At 52.0% G+C, this 22,399-nt stretch overlaps 2 protein-coding genes across 5 annotated transcripts; one reads left to right on the forward strand and one right to left on the reverse strand.

The window, feature by feature from the left end:
* Positions 1–99: 99 nt before the first annotated feature.
* POLR1G (RNA polymerase I subunit G) lies at positions 100–2,419 on the forward strand. The gene is made up of 3 exons (XM_008158348.3): positions 100–328; positions 705–846; positions 1,018–2,419. Exons 1-3 carry the CDS (start codon positions 307–309, stop codon positions 2,396–2,398), a joined length of 1,545 nt encoding a protein of 514 aa, XP_008156570.2. The 5' UTR covers positions 100–306; the 3' UTR covers positions 2,399–2,419.
* Positions 2,420–2,511: 92 nt separating this feature from the next.
* On the reverse strand, positions 2,512–21,733 carry ERCC1 (ERCC excision repair 1, endonuclease non-catalytic subunit). 4 transcript variants are annotated; one of them, XM_008158346.3, is made up of 10 exons: positions 21,283–21,733; positions 20,670–20,781; positions 19,333–19,548; positions 15,422–15,525; positions 14,580–14,679; positions 13,395–13,471; positions 4,498–4,597; positions 3,168–3,239; positions 2,885–2,953; positions 2,512–2,620 (listed from the first exon to the last, which is right to left on the reverse strand). In XM_008158346.3, exons 2-10 carry the CDS (start codon positions 20,760–20,762, stop codon positions 2,567–2,569), a joined length of 885 nt encoding a protein of 294 aa, XP_008156568.2. In that variant the 5' UTR covers positions 20,763–20,781; positions 21,283–21,733; the 3' UTR covers positions 2,512–2,566. The 4 variants fall into 4 exon arrangements, with proteins under 4 accessions (XP_008156568.2, XP_054566928.1, XP_027990917.2 ...); XM_054710953.1 differs by lacking the exon at positions 21,283–21,733 and adding an exon at positions 21,114–21,228; XM_028135116.2 differs by lacking the exon at positions 21,283–21,733 and adding an exon at positions 20,988–21,008.
* Between the last annotated feature and the right edge of the window lie 666 nt (positions 21,734–22,399).

The following is a 22,399-nucleotide window of genomic DNA, read 5'->3' on the forward strand; positions in this document are numbered from 1 at the left end:
ATAATGTCTGAGAGACTAAGGGGGATGCCCGCCGGGGCCTGGTGGGGCTCTACCTCCCGCCAGACATCGAATCAGCTGCATCTGGGAGCAGATTTACAGGAAAAGAGATCTTCCTTGTTGTCTGCTCCGCACAAGTGGAAATTTCCCGCAGTTCTGCTCAGAAAGCCAGCGGGCTCCCAGCGATACCTCCGCGCCCCTGCACCCTTTGGGCGCTCCCGAGCCAGGCTCCGCCCCTTCGGTTCCACGTGGTCGGCGGCGGGGCTGGGGCGGCTTAGCTGCTGATCTGCGTGAGCGGTGGGTACCGGGATGGCGGGGCCCCCGTCCGGAGGTGAGTTGCTTCAGGGCGGGCCGACGGGGTGCAGAAGGCTGGCTGGCGGGAGGAGAAAGGGGCGCCGGGAGCGTCTGGACGGGAAAAGGGACATCCCCGGAAACAGGACCTGCGAAAAGCATGCCCCGTGGAAGGCGGGGGTGGGGGCACTGGAGGGAGTTCGGCCGGAGAGAGGATATCGTGGGAGGGCTACCAGTGTAGAAAAGGGCTCCCCAGGATTTGGATCAGTGGAGATAAGGGGTCTCCGTGGAACCGATCGTTGGAGAGACCGGCTGAGGGCCTTTGGGGTGCTCAAGAGGTTGGGACCAGTGCGATAGACGCCCTGGAGGATTGGACTGGCGGGAAAGTGTCAACAGACCCGTTTTCCCTTCTGCAGGTGCTGCTCGGTTCTCTTGTCCCCCCAACTTTACCGCGACGCCCCCATCCTCAGAGTCCACTCGTTTCTCCTTGGAGGCGCTGACGGGCCCAGATACGGAACTGTGGCTTATCCAGGCCCCTGTAGACTTCGCCCCAGATTGGTGAGTGGTCCCAGCCACCTCCCTGGAATACTTGCCACCCTAGTGGGTGGACTTGGGGGAAATTTAGAGGGCCTTGTCCTAAGGAACCTAGAAATGCAGCTTCTCAGCTCCTTTCCCCTGTGCCACCAGAAGAATCTGACCAGGCTTCTGCCCTCCCCTTTCTCCTTTCAGCCTCAATGGGCGGCTGGTGCCTCTCTCTGGCTCCCAGATGGTGAAGGGTAAGGTGGCAGGCAAGCGGCACCGCTATCGGGTCCTCAGCAGCGGCAGCCCCCAAGCTGGAGAAGCAACCCTGCTGGCCCCCTCGGCAGAGGCAGAAGGCGGACTCACCTGTGCCCCAGCCCCCAAGGGCAGCCTGAGGATCTTAGAAGGTCCCCAAGAATCCTTATCGGGGATCCCGCTGCATCCCATTCCCATAAGCCCCCCACCACAGATCCCCCCCGGCCTGAGGCCTCGGTTCTGTGCCTTTGGAGGCAGCCCACCTGTCACAGGGCCAGGGTCAGCCTTGGCACTGAGGTCGCCAGCGTCAGGGAAGAGGAAAAAGAAGAGGCATGTATCCGAGGCCTCCATTCCTCAGGAGGCGGTGAATGGGCACGGGACCCTGGAGGTGGACACAGCTTTGGGGTCCTCAGAGGTGGATGTGGGGACGAAGAAGAAAAAGCAGCATCCCAATGAACTGGAGGCGATGAAGCCGGAGCCCATGGCTGAGGTGTTGGAACCCCTGGGAATGCTGTTCCCATCCACCAGCAAGAAGAAGAAAAGGAAGCTTAGAGAGACAGAAATGGGGGTGCTGGAGCCAGAAGAAAAGACTGTGGAGCTGGAACTCATGGTTAAAACTGAGCCTCTGCAAGAGCCAGTCCTGTCCCCCAGTAAGAAGAAGAAGAGACACCAGGGGACAGAGGGGATGGAGGCTGTGGAGGGGATCAGAGCGGAGCCTCAGCTACAGGTAAAGGAGGAGCCACAAGAGGAAGCCATCTCACTGCTGTCCTCGAAGAAGAAGAAGAAAGGAAAGGGGTGCAGAGTGCTGGTGGAGCCGGGGACTGAGGATGTGGAGCCAGAGAGGAGAACTCTGGAGCTCTCAGGGGAGATGATGGAGCCTGAGCTGCCATGTGCTAAGGTTGAGCCACAGGCTGAGGCAGCTCTGGCATCCACCAAAAAGAGGAAGAAAAAGGAAAAATGGCAAAACCCGATGATGGAGCCAAAGACAGAGGTGGTGGAGCCCCAGGAAGAGGTGATGGGGCCTGTACTGCTAGGCGACCTTGAGCCTCAGGCAGCTCTAGCATCCCCTAAGAAGAAGAAGAAAGAAAGAGGGCACAGAGTGACAGAGCCAGGGACTGAGGCAGCTGACCCACAAGGTGAGATGACGGAGCCTGAGGCCAGGGCGGATCCAGCGTCCGCCAAGAAGAGGAAGAAGTGGGGCCAGGAAAGTGGGGTGCCAGAGACAGCATCCCAGGAGGAGTTGCCAGAGCTGCCACTGAATCCAGAGTCTGGGGAGGTGGCTCCCACGAGACGGGAGAAGAAGAGAAAGAAGAAGCTGCAGCAGGATCCTGCATAGTCTCCTCCAGGGAAACGGACAATTGCTAAGAAAAGCTGAGGGGGCCGCCTGGGCCGGCAGAGCCGAGAGCAGAGAAGAACCCCACCCGGTGGTGGCAGCAGCACACAGCGGGAGCCTGGCCAGGAAGATGCTTTATTGTTACACAGAGGGCCTCCTTGGCAGCTGAGGTCACCGGGGCACTTTCAAGAAGGGCTCATGGAGGACATCAAACAGCCTGCGGGCCTGGGTGGGGGGCGGGGGGAGAAAGAAAGGAGCCAGTCATTAAATGAGCCATTTGTTCGGTGCATCCAGAGTGGGCTGTGGTTCTTCTCCCAGGCTGGCTGTGTGAGGTTGGGCTGGTCCCCACCCTCTCTGGGCCTCAGTTTTTCCCATCTATAGGAGAGGCACTGTGGGACTTCTGAAACCTTAGAACTTTAGGATCTGGGTCCCGTCTATTTGGGGCCCCCTCCTGCCCCTGACCCGTGAGCCCATTCCCAGATCTCTTACCTTCTGGGGCCCCAGGCCCGGGCACAAGGCCAGATCTTCCCTCGATGCGGCTATGAGCTGTTCCAGAGACTGAGGAAGACGGGAGTGAAGGGTCAGGGGAGGTGAGCGTAAAACTCTGCCCTGCCCCAGCTGATCAGGGATCTAAGATATTCCTGGAAGGAGGTGAGGGCCTGTGGGAGGGCAGGGAAGGCGGGGGGCGGGGGGGTCAGGGAAACAGTAGGGGGCTTCCTTGAAAAGGCATAGGGGTAGAAATGCCTGAACGGACCCAGCAATCCTTCCTTACCCCAAAAGTGGTCAGGAGGGTCTGGCTGTCCGTCTTGTTGACTGACTTCACCGTGGTCAGACATTCAGTCACCTGGAAGGGGAGGAGGCAGAAGTGTGTCGGGAGAAGAAAGAGCAGGACTGAGCCCATGAGGGCAGTGCTGTTACTACTGTGCCCCCAGACTGCCTTGCATGCAGGAGGTGCTCAATAAATGCCTTGTTTTTTTTTACTGATAAAGAGGTCATCTTAGAGTGATCCCCAAATAGCTGAAAGGGTGTCAGTCATGCGATGAGAAGATAAATGCCACTTGTTTATCTCGAGTTGGTTCTGCCCAGGGGAAGACTAGCTCTGAAATCCGAGCTGTGTTCAAACCAGGCCCCACTGCTTACTCCCTGTGAGGTCCTGGCACAGGAATTCATCTCTAGGCCTCCATTTCCAGGCAAAAGGGAGCCCTAGCAGTACCCACCTCAGGGGTGGCTGCAGGCATCCACCATTACTCTATCACTAGAGGCCCAGTGCATGACATTCGTGCACTGGGGGCGGGGGGGGGGGGGGGGTCCCTCAGCCCATCCTGCGCCCTTTTGCAGCCCGGAGCCCTCCTGGAGGCCCCCCCCCCCCCCCCCCCCCCCCCCCCCCCCCCGCTTCTGGCTGAGCCGCACTCCCCCGTGGGGGCGCACCGACCACCAGGGGGCAGCTCCTGCATTGAGCGTCTGCCCCCTGGTGGTCAGTGCACATCATAGCGACCGGTAGTTCCACTGTTCAATTGATTTGCATATCACCCTTTTATTATATAGGATTGGAGCCCAGATTCAATCATTCGTTCAGTGGATAGTCCCTGAGTACCCATTGAAGGCTGGGTGGTGCTGGGGACACAGCAGGGACCATGACAGCCCTGCTCTGCCCTCCTGGGGCTCCCAGTACAGTGTGGGAGACAGATTAGTTCCAGACAGTGGTGACTCCGATGGGCTGGGATGGGGGGTCCAGTGAGGACACCTGGCCTGGCCTGGGGGTCAGGGAGTGCTTCCTGGAGAAGGGAGCAACAGAGCTCATATGTGGAAGATGGGATGCTTACAGAAGCTGGTAGGCGTGGGAGAAGGGACAGGAAATGCGAGGGCCTGGTAGAGCATGGCAAGAAAGCCAGGCTTTCCCTGAGGGCACTGGGGAGCCACAGGACGGTGTTGAGCTGGGGAGGGCAAGGTCAGGTTTGTGCTTAGAAAGACCCCCTTAGCTGCTGTTCGGGTGGGAACGGGGAGGAGAGGCATGACTAGCGATCGGAAATGAAGCTCAAACGCCCAGCAAGGTGCTGGGGGAGGGTGGGGGAGGGCCGGGCAGGGGGGTGACGCGGCCTCACCCGGGAGACGAAGTCCTGCTCCAGCTTCTCCATCAGGAGGTCTGCTGGCTTCTGCTCGTAGGCCTTGTAGGTCTCCAGGTACCGGCCGGCCTCCTCGGGGCTAGGGGGAGAGGACATTCGGGTCAGCCAGGGTGAGGAGGGGTCATGTTTTAGATTCATTTCGTTACGGTAGTAGTAACTGCTGATGCTAAAAATTTCCAACTCTAATATATAGAAAAATTGAACAGCCCTAGCCAGTTTGGCTCAGTGGATAGAGCATTGGCCTGCGGACTGAAGGGTCCCAGGTTCCATTCTGGTCAAGGGCACATGCCCGGGTTGCGGGCTCCATCACCAGTAGGGGGCGTGCAGGAGGCAGCCAATCAATGATTCTCATCACTGATGTTTCCCTCCCACTTCCTCTCTGAAACCAATAACAGTCAGTATATTAAAAAAAAAAAAAAAAGAAAAGTGAACATTCTCAGCCTCCTCGAAATGCCCCTGGGTATTTTACACACGTTTTCTGGCTAAAGACCAGAGCTTGGGACACTGACCAGTTGGGTTCAGGGCTCATTTCCCACATGAGTGACCCTGAGCCAGTGATTTTAACCTCTCTGGGCCTCAGTTTCCTCATCTGTTAAGTGGGCTGGTGGCAGAACAGTGACAGTTAAATGAGTCACCACTCTGTCAGGGCCTGGCATGGAAGCCTGTTTAGGAACTGTCAGCTACTCTGGAAAGGACACCAGCCCGGACCCTCTGTTCCGGGTTTGAGAGCAGAACCAGAACTACTGTTTATTTTCCCAGCCACAGGGAGACAACCTCATGAGCATTCAGCTTCCCACCACGGAAAGCAGCTTCCGAAAGTTCCTATAAAGCCCACCTTCTCCTCAGCTGGGCAGTTAGTTGGTTAGAGTATCTTTCTGATGCCAAGATTGTGGGTTCGATCCCCAATCAGGGCACATATAAGAAGTAACCAATGCATGCATAAGTAAGTGAAACAACAAATCGATGTTTCTTTCTCCCCTGCCCTTCCTCTTTCTCTAAAATCAATGAATCAATCAATCAATCAATACATTAAAAAAAAAAAAGCCCACCTTCAAAAGAAAAGCTCAGCCTGGCCGGCATGGCTCAGTGGTTGTCGTCTATCTACGAACCAGGAGGTCACGGTTCAATTCCCGGTCAGGGCACATGCCCAGGCTGCGGGCTCCATCCCCGGTGCAGGAGGCAGCTGATCAATGAATGATTCTCTCATCATTGATGCTTCTCTCTCTCTCTCTCTCCCTTCCTCTCTCATCTCAATAAAAAAATATATATAAAGAAAAGCTCAGAGTGCTGACTGCTGAATCCTTTATAGCAATAAACATGATTTAAAAATCACCATTAATTTTGAAATTAGGCCCAGTTTTTTTGACATGTAATTAACTGTTTCAAACAGAGGAAACAGCTAACTCATAAAAAGGGTCTATATGTGCTGGCCTTTTTCCTCTGGAAATGGAGACTAATGAACTGAGTCGAAGTAAATAAAGTATTTGTCTTGCATTTTCTTAGCCTTCAAAATCCAGCTAGCAAAAAATGTTTGTTGATTGTATTTTTTATTACATTCTTTAAAGAAACATTCATTTTTCTAATTCTATTGTTTTCCATAAAATGGGCTTGCAGCTTTTCTCTCTCTGCAGCAAGTAATGACATTTGTTCAGGACACACAGGTTAGCACCCTGGATCCAGTTGTATAACTTGCTTTCATTTTTGCATTCTACAATATAACCAGGACATCCTTCCACGTCAGAAGACAGAGCTCAATCTCATTTATTAAATGGCTGCAAAATATCCCATGAGGGGCCTAGCTGTGTGCCAGTCACTGGCCTCAGCCCATTACAGTCAGAAGCTTCTGGACTGCCCTGAGAGATCCTGTCGGGGCTGAGTCCCTTGCCCAGGTTACACGGCTGGCGAGGAGACGAGGAGACGGCTCCCTCAGTGGGCGGGTCTCACCCGCCAGGCTCTACACTCTGCTACTTCCCAATAGAGTGATTTTTATACTTGCTTTTGTTTTAATATACAACTAATACATAAATACATTTTTTTCCCAAATACTCAGACAGTATAGAGGTACATACCCGGAGGGAAGGCACAGAGTTACAAATATCCTTTGGCCTAAAACACCCATTCCCGGGATTCAGGACAGAAGCAGGAGTGATGGTGTTAACAGCGAAAGACAGAGACCACCCCAGTGTCTACCAACAGGGGGCTGACCTGTTCCATCTACACAAGGGAGCAGTTTAACAGCTGGAAAAGAATGTGGATCCAGACAAGGAGCTATTATTCAGTGATTAAAAACAAGTTACCGCCCTAACCGGTTGCTCAGTGGTTAGAGTGTCAACCTGCAGACTGAAGGATCCCTGGTCAATTCCTGTCAAAGGCACGTACCTCGGCTGCAGGCTTGGTCCCTGGCACCAATCAGGGAGAGTGCGGGAGGCAACCAATAGATGTGTCTCTTTCACACGGATGTTTCTCTCTCTGTTTCTCCCCCTCCCTTCCATTCTCTCTAAAAAAATCAATGGAAAAAATATCCTCGGGTGAGGATTAGCAACACAAACAATGAAAAGACTTGGAGGAACCTTCCAAGCTCGGTGGAAGGGGCCAACCTGAAGAGGCGCTGTGAGATAATACAAAACCTAGGCTGCTGGCTGGCCTCGGTCCCTGGGCAGCTGTGGAGACCCTGTAAGTTCCTAAGTGCTGAGAGCACCGGGGCATCTTCTGTTCTGATGAGGGGGCTCTCGGGGGCTCCTGGATGGGGCCGGTCACCGGAAAGTGCAAGCCGTGATTAGAAACTTGGAAGTGTCTGCCCCACCCCAACCCCACCCTCCAGGGACGAGGGGCTGGAAGGGAGTTAATCATTGATGGTGCTGACGGGAGGGAGCTGGTACGGGGTTCACAGAGCGTCCAGGCTGGTGAACACAGCCACCCCAGCGTGACTCACTCCCTCTCCACGGGGACAGACCGTCCTGCACGGGGATCCTCCCAGACCTCGCCCTCAGTGTCTCCTCCCCCGGCGGTGCAGCTATACCCTTTAGTCACTGGTAAACAGCCCTGGCTGGTGTCTCAGCTGCTGGAGCGTCACCCTGTGCACCAAAGGCTGCGGGCTCCATTCCTAGTCAGGCCTTGGTTTCCGCCCGATCCCCAGTCGGGGTGCGGACGGACGGGGTGCGGACGGGAGGCAGCCGATCAATGTTTCTCTCCCCACCCCCATACCCCAAAATCAATTAAAAAACACATCCGCGGATAAGGATTAAGTTAAAAAATAAATAAACTGGTGAACACAAGTCAGTGTTCCCCTGAGTTCGATGAGCCTCTCCAGCAAATGATCAAACCTGAGGGGGCGTGGGGACCTCCCTCTACAGCCGGCGCCTGGAGTGTGTGTGGGATCTGCTGTCTCCTGATAGGTAGCGTCAGGGTTGAGTTAAACTGCAGGAAACCCAGCCCGTATCGCAGAGGATTGCCTGGTGTGGGGAAACCCCGCACATGTAGTGGCCCGAGGTGGAGTGTTTTGTGAGCAGAGAAGGAGACACACCGGATAAAGACCCGCAGTGAGGAAGAACTGGGGTTCTCCCTGCACAAGAGGGCCCTTGGGCTTTTCCCATTTCAGCGGTACACTGTATGATTCCAGTAGGACAGTGGTCGGCAAACGGCGGCTCGCAAGCCACATGTGGCTCTTTGGCCCCTTGAGTGTGGCTCCTCCACAAAATACCACGTGCGGGCGCGCAGGTACAGTGCGATTAAAACTTTGTGGCCCAAGCGCAGAAGTCGGTTTTCGGCTCTCAAAAGAAATTGCAATCGTTGTACTGTTGATATTTGGCTCTGTTGACTAATGAGTTTGCTGACCACTGCAAAGGTAGGACATTCTGGAAAAGGCAAACTATGGAGATGATACAAAGAGCAGTGGTTGCCCGGGCGTAGGGGAGGGAGGGGTGACAGGGAGAGCACAGGGGCTTTTAGGACAATGAAACTATTCTGTAAGCTTCTGCCCCACCCCATCCAACAGAGACAGAGAGGGGCTGGAAATGGAGTTAGCCATTGGATGCAGGAATTTTGGACACATGTCATACCTCTGTCAAGACCTATAGAATGTACAACACAATTGTAACAAATGTATCACACTAATTAATACAAGATGTAAACACTAGGGGGAAATTGTATGTGGGAACTCTATAATTTTTTTTTCCCAATTGACTTTAGAGAGGTGGAAGGAGCCCGGTTGGCGTGGCTCAGTGGTTGAGGGTCAACCTATGAACCAGAGGTCACAGTTTGATTCCCCGTCAGGGCACATGCCTGGGTTGCAGGCTCGGTCCCCAGTGGGCATCGTGCAGGAGGCAGCTGATCAGTGATTCTCTCTCATCGTTGATGTTTCTATCTCTCTCTCCCTCTCCCTTCCTCTCTGAAATCAATAAAGAAAAAAATTTTTTTTAAAAGAGAGATGAAGTGAGAGAGAAACATCGACTGGTTGCCTACTGCATGCACCCCAACCAGGAACAGAACCTGCAACCTGGCATGTGCCCCGACTGTGATGGAACCCACCACCCTTTGGTGCACGGGACGACGCGCCAACCAACCGAGCCACACCGGCCAGGGCAGCACTCTGTACTTTCTGATCAATTTGTCTATAAACTTAGAATTGCTCTTAAATAATAATGTGTATTGATTTTTTTAAAATGTAGATACTATATTGGACTACTGCACGGCTATGACACAAAGAACGAGGCTGCTCCCTACACAGACATGGAAAAGACCTCCAGATAATGACAAGGCAAGGCACAGAGCAGTCTACAGACAGTGCCAGCGCACTGCTTCGACTTAAGGCTTTTCAACTTTACAACGTGCAAAAGTGATGCACACTCAGCAGCACACACACACACACACACACACACATATTTATACACATACACACACTGAATGGCCAGATTATTATGCATTCAGAGATCATAATAATCTGTCCACTCAGTGTGTGTGTGTGTGTGTGTGTGTGTGTGTGTGTGTGTCTGTATATATATATATATAGTATGTGCAGTCTATACATATACCCTTTTTATATCACTTCTGAATTTTGAACTACATGTTACAGCCTGTAGTCATTGTAGATTTGCACACACAAGCAGGGATCATCAGCAAGTAGAAATTCCAAGTGCAGAAATTTGTGTGTCTATTTTCTGGTTTTTAAAAATTATTATTACTATTAAATTTACTGGGGTGACATTGGTTAATAAAATTATATAGGTTTCAAGTGCACAATTATGTCATACATCATCTGTATATTGCATTGTATGTTCACCACCCAAAGTCTAATCTCCTTCCGTCACCATATATTTGACCTCCTTTACCCATTACTACCCCCATGTTTTGATAGCCAATCACGTCTCCTGCCAACCGAACATGCAGGTGCCCATTTCATAGTATCCGTCTTGATGTTTTCACCGAATTAATGAGTGAAAAATGGCATCTCATTTTTCATATTTTACTCTTTTCCTGATAAACTATAATATGGTTGATTAATTTTCTAGGTGTTTTTGGCTACCTGTATTAGACTTTTTAAAAAGTGGGTCACCTTTTTCTTATTGAGTTGTAGGAGGTTCTTTATAAACATATAATGAATATGTTTAAATATATTAATATGATATAAACATTTAGCCCCAGCTGGTGTGGCTCAGTTGATTGTAGTTTCATCCCATACACCAGAAGGTGGCAGGTTCAATTCCAGGTCAGGGCACATACCCAGGTTTTGGATTTGATCCCCCATTGGGGCATGTGCAGGAGGCAACCGATCGATGTTTCTCTCTCACATCAATATTTCTCTCTCTCTCCCTCCCTTCCTCTCTCTAAGATTAATTTATTATTATTTTTTAAATCCTCACCCAATGATTTTTTTTTTTAAAGACAGTGGAAGGGAGAGGGAGAGACAGAGAGAAACTCTGATGTGAGAGAAATACATCAATTGGTTGCTTCCCACATGCCCCCTAACCAAGGTCGGGAGTCTGCAACCGAGGAACATGCCCTTGACCGGAATCGAATCCACGACCCTTCAGTCCACAGGCTGATGCTCTATCCACTGAGCCAAACCGGCTAGGGCTCAAAGATTAATTTTAATTTTTAAAATAAATAAAATATAAAGTGGGCTGTGGCTTTGAAGTATTAAAACAACATTTAGGATTTAAAAAAAACAACAACATAAAAATCAATGGAAGAAATGTCCTCAGATAAGGATTAACAACAACAAAAATTTAAATGTATTTTACCATCCTATCCTGTATTATAAAAGGGTAATAGGCAAATTGACCCTAACGGCGGAACGACCAGAACGACTGCTCGACCAGTCACTATGAGACGCACTGACCACCTCTCAGTCCCTTCCCCCGGCCAGCAGGCTCCCATTGCCCGACGGCGAATGGGGAACCGGGGTGGTTGGCAGCAGGGGATGGGGCCGGCTGCCGGCAGCCGAGGAAGATGTCCCTCATCGCAGGCCAGGCCTAGGGACCGTACCCATGCACGAATTTCGTGCACAGGGCCTCTAGTATAAATGTAATTTGCATGACCATGTATAAATTAGGGTTCTTAAATCTGTTATAGACACACCCAAGTTTTTTTCTTAGTTTGTCATTTGCCTTTTTTTTGTTGTTGTTAATCTTCACCTGAGGGTATTTCTTCCACTGGTTTTTTAGAAAGAGTGGAAGGAAGGGAGAGAAACATCGATGTGAGAGAGACACATTGATTGGCTGCCAGAAATCAAGCATGTAACCAAGGCATATGCCTTTGACCATAATTGAACCTAAGACCCTTCAGTCCTCTGGCAGACGCTCTAACCACTGAGCAAACAGGCTATGGTTGTCATTTGCTTTTTAACTTTGTTTACAGTATCTCTTAACATTCGAAAGTTTCAAATTATAATTTTCTCAAATCAGCCAATCTTTTCCTTTATGGATTTAGGGATTTATGTCTTGCTTTGGAAGACTTTTCATACCCCAAGATTATAAAAAATATTCTCCCATTAAATTTCTTGTAACACTTTTATTGTAAAAATATTATTTTTGGTTAATCCTCACCCAAGGATATTTTTTCCATTGACTTTTATTCCTATTGAGTTTTAGAGAGAGTAGAAGGGAGGGAGGGAAAGGGGCGGAGAGGGAGAGGGAGAGGGAGAAGGAGAGGGAGAGAGAGAGAAACATGGATCAGTTGCCTTCCTTATGTGCCCCACCGAGGACTGAAACCACAACCCAGGTATGTGCCCTGACCAGGAATGGAACCAGCAGTCTTTTGGTGCACAGGACAATGTTCAACCAGCTGACCACTCTAGCCGGGCTATTGTACTTTCCTTTTTTTCCAAAATATATTTTTATTGATTTCAGAGAGCCCTCAACTTGGGCATGTGCCCTTGACTGGAATTGAACCCAGGACCCTTCAGTCCGCAGGCCAACGCTCTATCCACTAAGCCAAACCAACTACGGCTATTGTACTTTTTAAAAAATCACTTGTCACTGCCCTGGCCAGTTTGGCTCAGTGAATAGAGTGTCAGCCTGTGGACTGAAGTGTCCTGGGTTCGATTCTGGTCAAGGGCATATGCCCAAGTTGAGGGCTCGATCCTCAGTGTGGGGCGTGCAGGAGGCAGCCAATCCATGATTCTCTCTATTTTTCTCTCTCTCCCTTCCTCTCTGAAATCAATAAAAACATATTTTTTTTAAAATCCTATATAATAAAGAGGTGATATGCAAATTAACCCTCACACCCTTACAAGATGGCTGCCTACGACCAGGCCGGCAGGGGGGTTAGTGAGGGACGACCAAACGACTGAACAGTAGGCTGAGTGGGGCGACCAGGCTGGTGGGGGGGCTGGAAGGGGCGGGAATTAGGGGTGACCGGCGGAGGTGGGGGGCAGTTAGGAGCGACCAGGCCAGCAGGGAGGGGGCAGTTAGGGGCGACCAGGTTGTCAGGGGGGACAGTTAGGGCGACCAGGCAGGCAGGCAGGTGAGCAATTAGGAGCCAGAGGTCCAGGATTGTGAGAGGGATGTCTGACTGCTGGTTTAGGCCTGATCCCTGGGATTGGGCCTAAACCAGCAGTCGGACATCCTCTGAGGGGTCTCAGATTGGAAAGGATGCAGGCTGGGCTGAGGGGACCCCCTGCCCATGCATGAATTTCATACACTGGGCTTCTAGTAATAAAATAAAAATAAAAATCACTTGTCAGGCCCTAACCCATTTGGCTCAGTGGATATAGAGCGTCAGCCTGCGGACTCAAGAGTCCCAGGTTCGATTCCGGTCAAGGGCGTGTACCTTGGTTGCGGGCACATACCCAGTAGGGAGTGTGCAGAAGGCAGCTGATTGATGTTTCTCTCTCATCGATGTTTCTAACCCTCTATCCCTCTCTTCCTCTCTGTAAAAAAATAAATAATATATATATATATATATATATTTTAATTAAATTTCTTTATTGATTAAGGTATCACATATTTGTCCTCGTCCCCCCATTCCCATCCCACCCCCCTAAAATATATTTTTTTTAAAAATCACTTGTCAGGATTTACATTTTGTTTATGGTGTGAGAGAGGGGTTCTTTTTTTTTTCCCCAATTGGAGAACCAATCCATGGTCTTTAGAGGGCCAGAAGTGCAATTAATTGTTCAGCTAGATTTTATGTCTAATTCATAAGTGACTAGTATGGTCCTGGGAATTTGATCTATGTTACCTGCCTTTGTGCCTACATCCCTACAAGGAAGACATTAGGACCCTATTTTACAGATGAAGACATTGAGGCCAAAGAGAGGCAGTGCCTGGACCAGGCTCACAGAGAGTTCATGGAGGAGAAGGGAAGGGCTGAGGAGGTTGGGGAAGAGGAATGACTCTCGGGATAGAGCCTGACCTGGGCGGGAGCCTCGATCTCACCTCCAGGAAAGGACCAGGGTGCAGTCTGCCAGGATGCACATCTTAGCCAGCTCCTTGAGGGCCTGCTGAGGATCTTTCTGGGTAGAGAAGAACATCAGAATGAGAGATCTGGGAGAAAGCAAGGCATTATCGTCTTGAAAACACAGTGGCTTAGGATGCCAGCAACCTTCCATTCAATTGGCACTCCCTAAGCTCCTACTGGGTGCCTGGCCTGTGCTGGGCAGTGCCAGGACCCAGCAGTGACCGAGACGGCCTGGTTCTATCCTCCTGGAGCTCACAGTCTGAAGAAGGGACAGACCCATCCTCAGACAGTGAGGACCCAGAGTGGCCAGAGCTGAAGGGGCCGGGGGCGGAGAATCCAGAGGAGCCTGTGACCTGGTGAGTGTTCAGGGAGAGCTTCCGAGAGGAGAAGACATCGGAGCTGAGACCTTACGGAGGATGAAGAGGAGCGAAGGCAGCTCAGGAGAGCATGTGCAAGGATGGGAGAAAAGAGAGGGCTCGGCAATGGCAATCACTCAATATGGGATGGAGGATGGGAAAGAAAGGTTTTTTTTTTTTTAAAAATGATTTAAGAGAGAGAGAGAGAGAGAGAGGAAGGAGGAAAGACTGATGTGAGAGAGACACATTGATTGGTTGCCTGACTGGGGCCACAGATCGAACCTTCAACCCAGGTACGTACCCTTGACCAGAAATCAAACCCGAGACCCTTCAGTGCTTGGGCTGACGATCCAACCACTGAGCAACAATGGCCAGAGCCCATTTAGGGGTTTTAACCCCAGACCTGTGCGTTAGGAAGACCCCTCTGGCGGCTATAAGGAGGATAGGGGTCAAGGCTGGAGGCCATGAGACAAAGGGAGAGGCTGGGGCAGGGACCCAGGCATGAGGGGGCCTACATCGGGCCAGGCTGTGAGGATAGAGAAGATAAAACAGATTTAGGTAAGATTTAGGGGGCGGAGTGCTGGGACTAGTTAAAGCCGGTTGGGGAAGGAGGAGATGGGTCATTTTACCCTCCCACCTCCTTGCCAACACAGGTGTCACTGTCAGATGTGAAAGACGGGTCCTCCCTGAGGCTTCACCTGGCATTTCTCCCCGGAAGGGGTTCAACAGTCCCCTTGGCGACCCGGAGGCCCGAGGCTCCCCGCTGCACAGGCGGGGACGGAAGCTGGAGGGGAGGGCCCTGCTTACCACATCCACCTGCAGGAGCAGCACCCGCAGGGCGAAGCTCTTCCCCAGGCTCTGCAGCCGCTCGTGGATGTAGTCTGGGTGGAGGTTGTGGTAGCGGAGGCTGGGAAGGGGAGAGGAAGGAGTGAGAGGTCTCGTGGCCCTGAGTTCCAAGGAGCCCTCTTCATTCTAACACGCAGGGAGCGTGGGCAGCCTGGCCAGGCGCTGAGGCTCGGGGGGTCAGTGGCCCCCCCCTGGCAGGAGGGGCACAGAGGGGTTGGCAGCAGGGGCTGCCTGGCTCGGGCTCCCTGCAAGGTCGGCCCTGGGTCTTCATTGAGGAGGGGAGACCGGCTTCAGGCAGAGGAGACCAGTGCCCCAAAGAGCAAGACCGGGACACCGCGCAGCTGGTCTCGGGAAGCAGGGGCCACCCCAGGACTCTGGCTGGTGGGGGTGGGGGGGTTCTCCACCTGGGAGCCAGGGGACATCTCTGCCTAGGAGCCGCCCGCTCTCACGCCTGCAGGGAGCCGGGAACTTAGACATTTCACTTCCCCTCTGCCTCTGACTGGAGAGGGGCTCCGGGTTTAACGGGGTGGAGGTCAGGGAAATCCTGGCTCTGGTCAACTTCAGTCCTGGATGCTGGAGCCACTCAGTCTGGGGCGTGAGTGACCCGGCCCCCAAGCTGCTCAGGCACAGGAGTCTGGGCCCACAGCTCTCGTCACTCCGGGCACCCCCAGGCCCGGCCTCTTCCTCGCACCCTAGGCCCAGAGCCCACAGGGCCATGCCTGGCGGTCTCCTGGGGAAGAGCCTAGAACACCAGCGCACACCCTCCCGTACCCTCCTGGGGTGGGACAGCCCCCAGAGCTCACCTGAGGAAGAGGGCGCAGGTGCTCTGACCCAGCACGTAGTCAGGAACCACGTCGCCAAATTCCCAGGGCACATTGCGCACAAACTTCAGCACGGGGTTGCCCCTCTGCGGGGGGAGGAAGAGCAGAAGCCATTAACAGGGATGACTCTGGAGCCACGGCCACCGCAGGGCCCCCACCCCACACCTCTCTCAGCACCTCTCCACCCTTCTCCTGCCCGGCGCCTGGTTCTTGCAACTTCTCTCTCCTCCTCTGCCCGGCCAGTTCTGCTCAGTGGTTAAGCATTGAACCATGAACCAGGAGGCCACGGTTAGATTCCCTGATGCCCGTGAGGAAGGGAGAAGGAGAGAGAGATAGAGACATCAATGATGAGAGAGAATCACTGATCAGCTGCCTCCTGCACGCCCCACACTGGGGATCCTGGGCATGTGCCCTGACCGGAACTGAACTGTGACCTCCTGGTTCATAGGTCGATGCTCAACCACTGAGCCATGCTGGCCAGGCAGGCTCTCCTCCCCCTGAGCCCAACATGTCCTTGGCACTCTAGCTCTGACCTAGGCCCCTCTCCAAGAGCCCCAGACTTGAATTGAAGGGTCCCTGGGTCTGTCTCTAACTCCCCCAGCCCAATCTGGGTGTCCTGTGGCCCAACAGACACTTCCCCTGGACGCCCACCTCCCTGTGTCCAAACGGCCCTCAGCATCTGCCCTCACGCCTCCTCCTCCTCCCTGCTCTAAAGCCCACTGTGGCTCCCCAGTGCCTCCAGGAGGAGTCTCATGTGGCTCCACACAGCAGGTTCCTCTCACGTTCTACCCTGAACTTACCCTGTAGCCTAAAACTGCAATTCTCTGAGGAAGTCAAGCTCTAATCCATCCAGTAAGTATTCAATGAGCACCAACCGTGTGCCTAAGTGCTGGGGATACAGCAGTGACCCAGACAGACAAACCCCTCCTCTCCTGCGGGACACAGACCTTAAACAAAATGATCTCGGGGATGAACGTGTAATTGCCAATGAGGTGGGATTGGGTTCTAAGAGGGTGGGACCTGCTCTTGTAGTGGGTGTGGGTTGACCAGAGCAGCTGGGGTGGGAAGGGTCTGCAGGGGTCCACAGTCACGCAGGCCCTGGGCCCTCTGACTGGAGGCACCTGGGAGCCATGGAAAGGTTCTGAGCAAGGGAGGGGCGGGATCGTATTTTAATTTTTAAAGGATACTAGAGACCCGGTGCAAGAATTCATGCACCAGTGGGGCCCCTCGGCCTGGCCTGTGGGATCAGGCCAAAACCAGCTCTCTGACATCCCTCGAGGGGTCCCGGATTCTGAGAGGGTGCAGGCTAGACCGAGAGACCTCACCTGTGCACTATTGGGGCTGGGAAGAGATGCAGAAGGTTGGCCAGCCAGGGAGGGACTGCGGGAGGGCTCCAGGGCATATCTGGCCTGTCTTGCTCAGTCTGGATCAGCGGACCCCAGCAGCAAGCTAACCTACCTGTCAGAGCATCTGCCCCCTGGTGATCAGTGCTCGTCATAGCAGCAGTTGAGCAGCCTTAGCGTATCATTAGCATATTATGCTTTGATTGGTTGAACCGCCGACCAGTCGACTGGACACTTAGCATATTAGGCTTTTAGTATATAGGATGACCAAAAGCAAAAGGACAGACAATGACAGGTGGGGAGAAAATGGTGAAATTGGGACATTCACACATTACTGGTGGGAATGTAAAACGATGCAACTTTTTAGAAAATAGTCTGGGAGTTCCTGAAAAAGTTAACCATGGAGTGGCCATGTGACCCAGCAAATCCACTCCAAGATAAATACCCAAGAGAACAGAAAACATTCATCTGCACAAAACTTCACAGCATTTTTATAATAACAAAAACGTACACATAACCCATTGGATTGTCCACCAATGGATGAATGGAGAAAGAAGATGTGGCAAATCCACAGAATGGAATACTACTCAGCAATGAAAAGGGATGAGTGAACCTTCAACAAGCTCAGGGAAAAAAGCCAGTCATCAGTTGGTGGGCGTTTGAGTTCTACCCACTTTTTGGCTATTGTGAAAATGCCGCTATGAACATTTGTGTACAAGATTTTGTGTGGACGTACATTTTCATTACCCTCGGATATGTACCTAGAAGTGGACTTGCTGGGTCATATGCTAACTCTATTATTAAATATTTAAGGAACTGCCAGACCATTCTCCATGGCTGCACCATTTTACATTCCTACCAGCAGCGTCTGAGGGTTCCAGTTCCTTCGCAGCCTCACAGCACTTGTTACTGTCTGTGCTTTTCAGTCTAGCCATTCTAGTAGGTGTGGGTGAAATCTCATTGTGTTTATTTTTCCGGTTTGGCTCAGTGGATAGAGCGTCGGCCTGCGGACTGGAGGGTCCCAGGTTCGATTCCAGTCAAGGGCGTGTACCTTGGTTGCAGTCACATCCCCAGTGTGGGGTGTGTAGGAGGCAGCTGATCGATATTTCTCTCTTATCTATGTTTCTAACTCTCTATCTCTCTCTGTAAAAAAAATAAATAAAATATATTTAAAAAATATATATATATATATGTTTATTGATTTCAAAGAGGAAGGGAGGAGAGAGAGATAGAAACATCAATAATGAGAGAGAATCATGGATTGGCTGCCTCCTGCACACCTGGGCATATGCCCTGACCAGGAATCAAACCACTGAGCCACGCCAGCCGGGCACTCATTGTAGTTTTGATATGCACTTCCCTGATGGCTAATGATATTGAGCATCTTTTCACATCTTTTTTTTTTTTTTTAATTGTTGACAGTTTTACAGATGTCCCCCAATTCCTCCCAGCCCCTACCCCACCCCATCTTTTCACATTCTGGAGTCCTATTATTGTCTTTATATAAAGAACACCAGCTCCATCAATTTAGAGACTTTATGTTTCCTTTCTATCACTCTATCCCCAGAGCCTAGAACAGCATATGGCAACCTCTGTATGTATTTGTGGACTATAAGTGGATGAACCCCCGTTTTATTTTATTTATTTATTTTTAAATATATTTTATTGATTTTACAGAGAGGAAGGACGAGGGATAGAGAGAAACATCGATCGGCTGCCTCCTGCATGCCCTCTACTGGGGATCGAGCCCGCCACCAAGGTACATGCCCTTGACCAGAATCGAACCCAGGACCTTTCAGTCCACAGGCCGATGCTCTATCCACTGAGCCAAACCGGTGGTTAGGGTATGAACCCCCATTTTAAAGGCACAGATGGGTTAAGCCACTTGCCCAAGATCACACAACTACTATGTAGCACAGCAGGATTTGAATTCGGGTCTGTGTTCAATAAATAGTTTTTGAATAAAGGAGCAAAACTGGAGTTAGGAAATGTAGCTGCACTAACACAATCACACTCCCAACAGGAATAGTCAGCCTGTTGTGGATGGAATATGTGTGTCCCACCAAAACTGAAACCCTAACCCTCAATGTAAAGAGATTAGGAGGTGAGGGGAGGTGATTAGGTCATGTGGGTGGAGCCCTCAGGAAGGGGATTAGTGCCCTTATAAAAGAGACCCCAGAGCTCCCTCACCCCTTCCTTCACCAAGAGGACACAGTGGGAAGACAGCCCTCTATGAACCTCACTAGACACCAATTCTGCACGTGCCTTGATCTTGAACTTCCCAGCCTCCAAAACTGTGAGAAATAATTCCAAAACGTTTGTCTAAGCCACCCAGTCTATGGTATTTTTGTTATAGCAAAATAAGACATGTGGTGCAGCATCAATCTACACACAGTAGTTGAATGAATGAATGAATGAATGAATGAACTGTGCTGCTGAGAGGACAATGGCCAGAACTTAGACCTCCTTCCACTGCATACCAGAAAGTCATCCTTATTAATATTTTTCCCACCAAAACTTAAAGCCCCACTTCTCCATCCTCCTCCTTACCTGCCGGGGGCTCACAATGATGCTGTTGGATTTTGCCCCTGGTTTGGGAGCCTGGTTGGGGGTCTCTCCTGCCTGGGGTTCTGGCCCGGTGGGGGGTGCGGCTCCAGCCCCTCCTGCAGGTCCCGAGACAGCATACTCAGCGTAGGTCTGAGGGGCTGCCTGGGCTGAGGTCTCCGTGGTGGGATGGCTCCGAGTGGATCTGAATAAGGGCTTAACCTGTGGGAGAGATGGTGGGAGGGATCAAAATCAGAATCTCTCTATTCTCCCAACTTCTCAGCCTCTACCTTGGTCCCAGTCACCACCTTCTCTCCCTTGGACCACAGTCATCACCTCCTCACCAGTTCCCTGCCCAACCCTCACCGCCCCCCACACTGTCATATCATGTCCCTCCTCTGCCCAGAGCCTGCCTCAGAGTAAAAGCCAAAGCTGTCGCCATAGCCCACTCTACTCGCTTTCTCTACTCAGCCTCATTGGCCTTGCTGCCCTCAAACTTATCAGGCTCTCTCTGACCTCAGAGCCTTTGCACCCACAGATGTCACATAGCTCACTCTATCGCTTATTCACGTCTCTGCCAAGACGTCACCTCCTGCGAGAGGCAGTCCTTTGTCCTACCTAAGGCCGCACCTCTCCTCCATCACATCCTATATCCTTAGTCTACTTTCTTTCTTTTTTTAAAATATGTTTTTATTGATTTCAGAGAGGAAGGGAGAGGGAAAAGGGGGAATAGAAACATAATGATGACAGAGAATCATTGATCGGCTACCTCCTGCACCCCCCCTACTGGGGATCAAGCCCACAACCTGTGCATGTGCCCTGACCTAAATAGAGCTGTGATGTCCTGGTTCATAGGTCGAAGCTCAACCACTGAGCCACATTGGCTGAGTGCACTTTCTTTTCTTCATAGCACATTAGCAGCAGCCAGTACTCAGCACCAGCCAGCTGCTTTCCTGTGAGGAGATCTCCATGTTGCCAGTCCTTCGATTTACCAAGGAGCAGACCAAGAGATGTCAAAAGAGCCAGCTTTTTTTTAAAATTGCAAACCTTTCCAATCCTTAAATGTCAGCAAGAAATCCAGGCCTTGCAGGGTGCTGGCCACATAAACACATCCCGCGGCCACTCGTTTGCTGCCAGTTTGCGGCCTCTGCCTTAGGCCTCTCTTAGAACCACCATGACATTTTACAGATGGAGAAACCGAGATGGAAAGCAAAGGGCTCCAACATTTCCTAACCCACACTGTAGGCACCCCCGACCCCCTGCCACTGGCCCTTCCCGTCCCCCTCCCTCCACAGCCCTCCCAGCCTCCCAGCGGGGCCCCCGCCCCCATCTCTCCGTCCTACCCCAGCAGGAGGGACCGCATCCTCGTCTAGGGGTATGAGGAATTTCTTCCTTGTGGGCGGCTCAGCGGGCTGCCGCACGCCCCCTTCGTCCATCCCGAGGCTCTTCTGGGGCCTGTAAACGAAGACAGGGCGGCGGGAGCGAGTGAGACATCAGCGTCTGCATTCCCATCCCCCCAGCAGGAACCCCCACTCACAGCCATCTCCCCCTTCCTTCCCCGCCAAAAATAAAAATAAAAAATAAAATAAAAATCCCAGGCCTCCATTGCAAACACCCAGCGCCCCAGGTTCTCCAAAGCCCCGTCCGGAGGGAGCCTCCACCTGCGGCTCGCCCCGCCCCACAAGGCCCCTAGGTTCCATTCGTCCCTCCCTCACCGTACCCCGCCTTTCCAGTGCCCGCTCGGCCGCTGTCCCCGCCTTCCGCCCGCCCCGCCCCAGGGAGCGCACCTGGATGCCCGCCCCTCCCTCCCTCTTGTCCATCTCGGACACCGCAACGACGGATTGGCTTCAGCGGCTGCCAATCGCCACCAGCAGCCTCCAGCCCTCTTCCCCTCCACCTGTCTCCCCACTGCCCTCCTCGCCCCAGCCCCGCAGTCTCGGTGCCGGGAGGACTCACCTCCTCGCCCCGAGCCGCTGGGAAAAGACCGGCGCGGCCAGAGCGTCCCCAGGCTCGCCGCACTTCCGGCCTCTCTAGCCCTCGAGCCCAGCGCGCGGTCCCGCGCAGCTCTCTATGGTCGTGGAGGACTGTGGAGGTTAGGGCTGGAGGGAGCAGTCTGTCCTCGGGCCTGAGCGTCTCTGGTTGCCAATCAGTTCCGTTTCAAAGCCCTGATGGAGCGCCTCTTGTGTGCTGGGGCTCCGGGCAGGGTTCACTGAGCGGGAGGTGGTGGGAGATCAAACTAGGTCCCTTCTCTCTGTACAGCCCTGGGTTTGAATCCCAGCTCTGCCACTGACTTGGCCTCAGTTTCCCCATCCGTTCTTTCATTCCACACACATTCCCCACGCGCCTCCTCGGTTCTGGCCCTGAGCCGGGCAGCGCTAGTGACACACCGATGACTAACGGTAGCCCCCCGCGCCTGGAGCTCGTGGTCCCGTGGGAAAGACAGACCTGGGGTTCCAAACCGTGCAAGACTCAGAGAGGGCAGGGCTGGGGCCGGAGAGCCCAGCGGGCCGAGGCAGGGGGTGCGGGGGTGTGCGTGGCCGGGTGTGTGACGGAGGAACCTAACCCAGCCTGAGGGTCAGATAAAGGCTTCCTGGAGGAAGGGACATGGGAGCAGACCTGGCTGATGAGTTACAGATTAGTCATTTCCTGAAAGCAGAGTACCACGCTGTTCCAACTTGCAACTCTCTGATTACTAAGGAGAGAGAACATGTTTTCGTGAGTTTATTGGCTTTATGTATTTTGTCTGTTGTGAATTGCTTGCTCATATCCTTTGCCCACTTTTTAAATGGGGTTTTACGCCTTTTTTATTACTATTAATTTGTAGGAGTACTTTATGGTTTCCGATTCTCTTAGTCAGTTACATATCTTCCAAATATTTCCTTCTAGTTTGTACTTTGTATTTTAATTTTGTTTATTTTTGTCACTCATAAGTTCTTAGTGTTTATTCATAGCTGTTTACCAATCTATTCCATCCTAACGTTTGCTTTTGGTGTATTGTTTAAGAGGCCTGCCATACCCCAAGGTCATGAATATATTCTATCATCTCTGTTAAGACTTTTCCTAGTTTTGCTTT

This window comes from Eptesicus fuscus, chromosome 21 (genome assembly GCF_027574615.1).
Source record: "Eptesicus fuscus isolate TK198812 chromosome 21, DD_ASM_mEF_20220401, whole genome shotgun sequence".
Classification (NCBI taxonomy): Eukaryota; Metazoa; Chordata; class Mammalia; order Chiroptera; family Vespertilionidae; genus Eptesicus; species Eptesicus fuscus.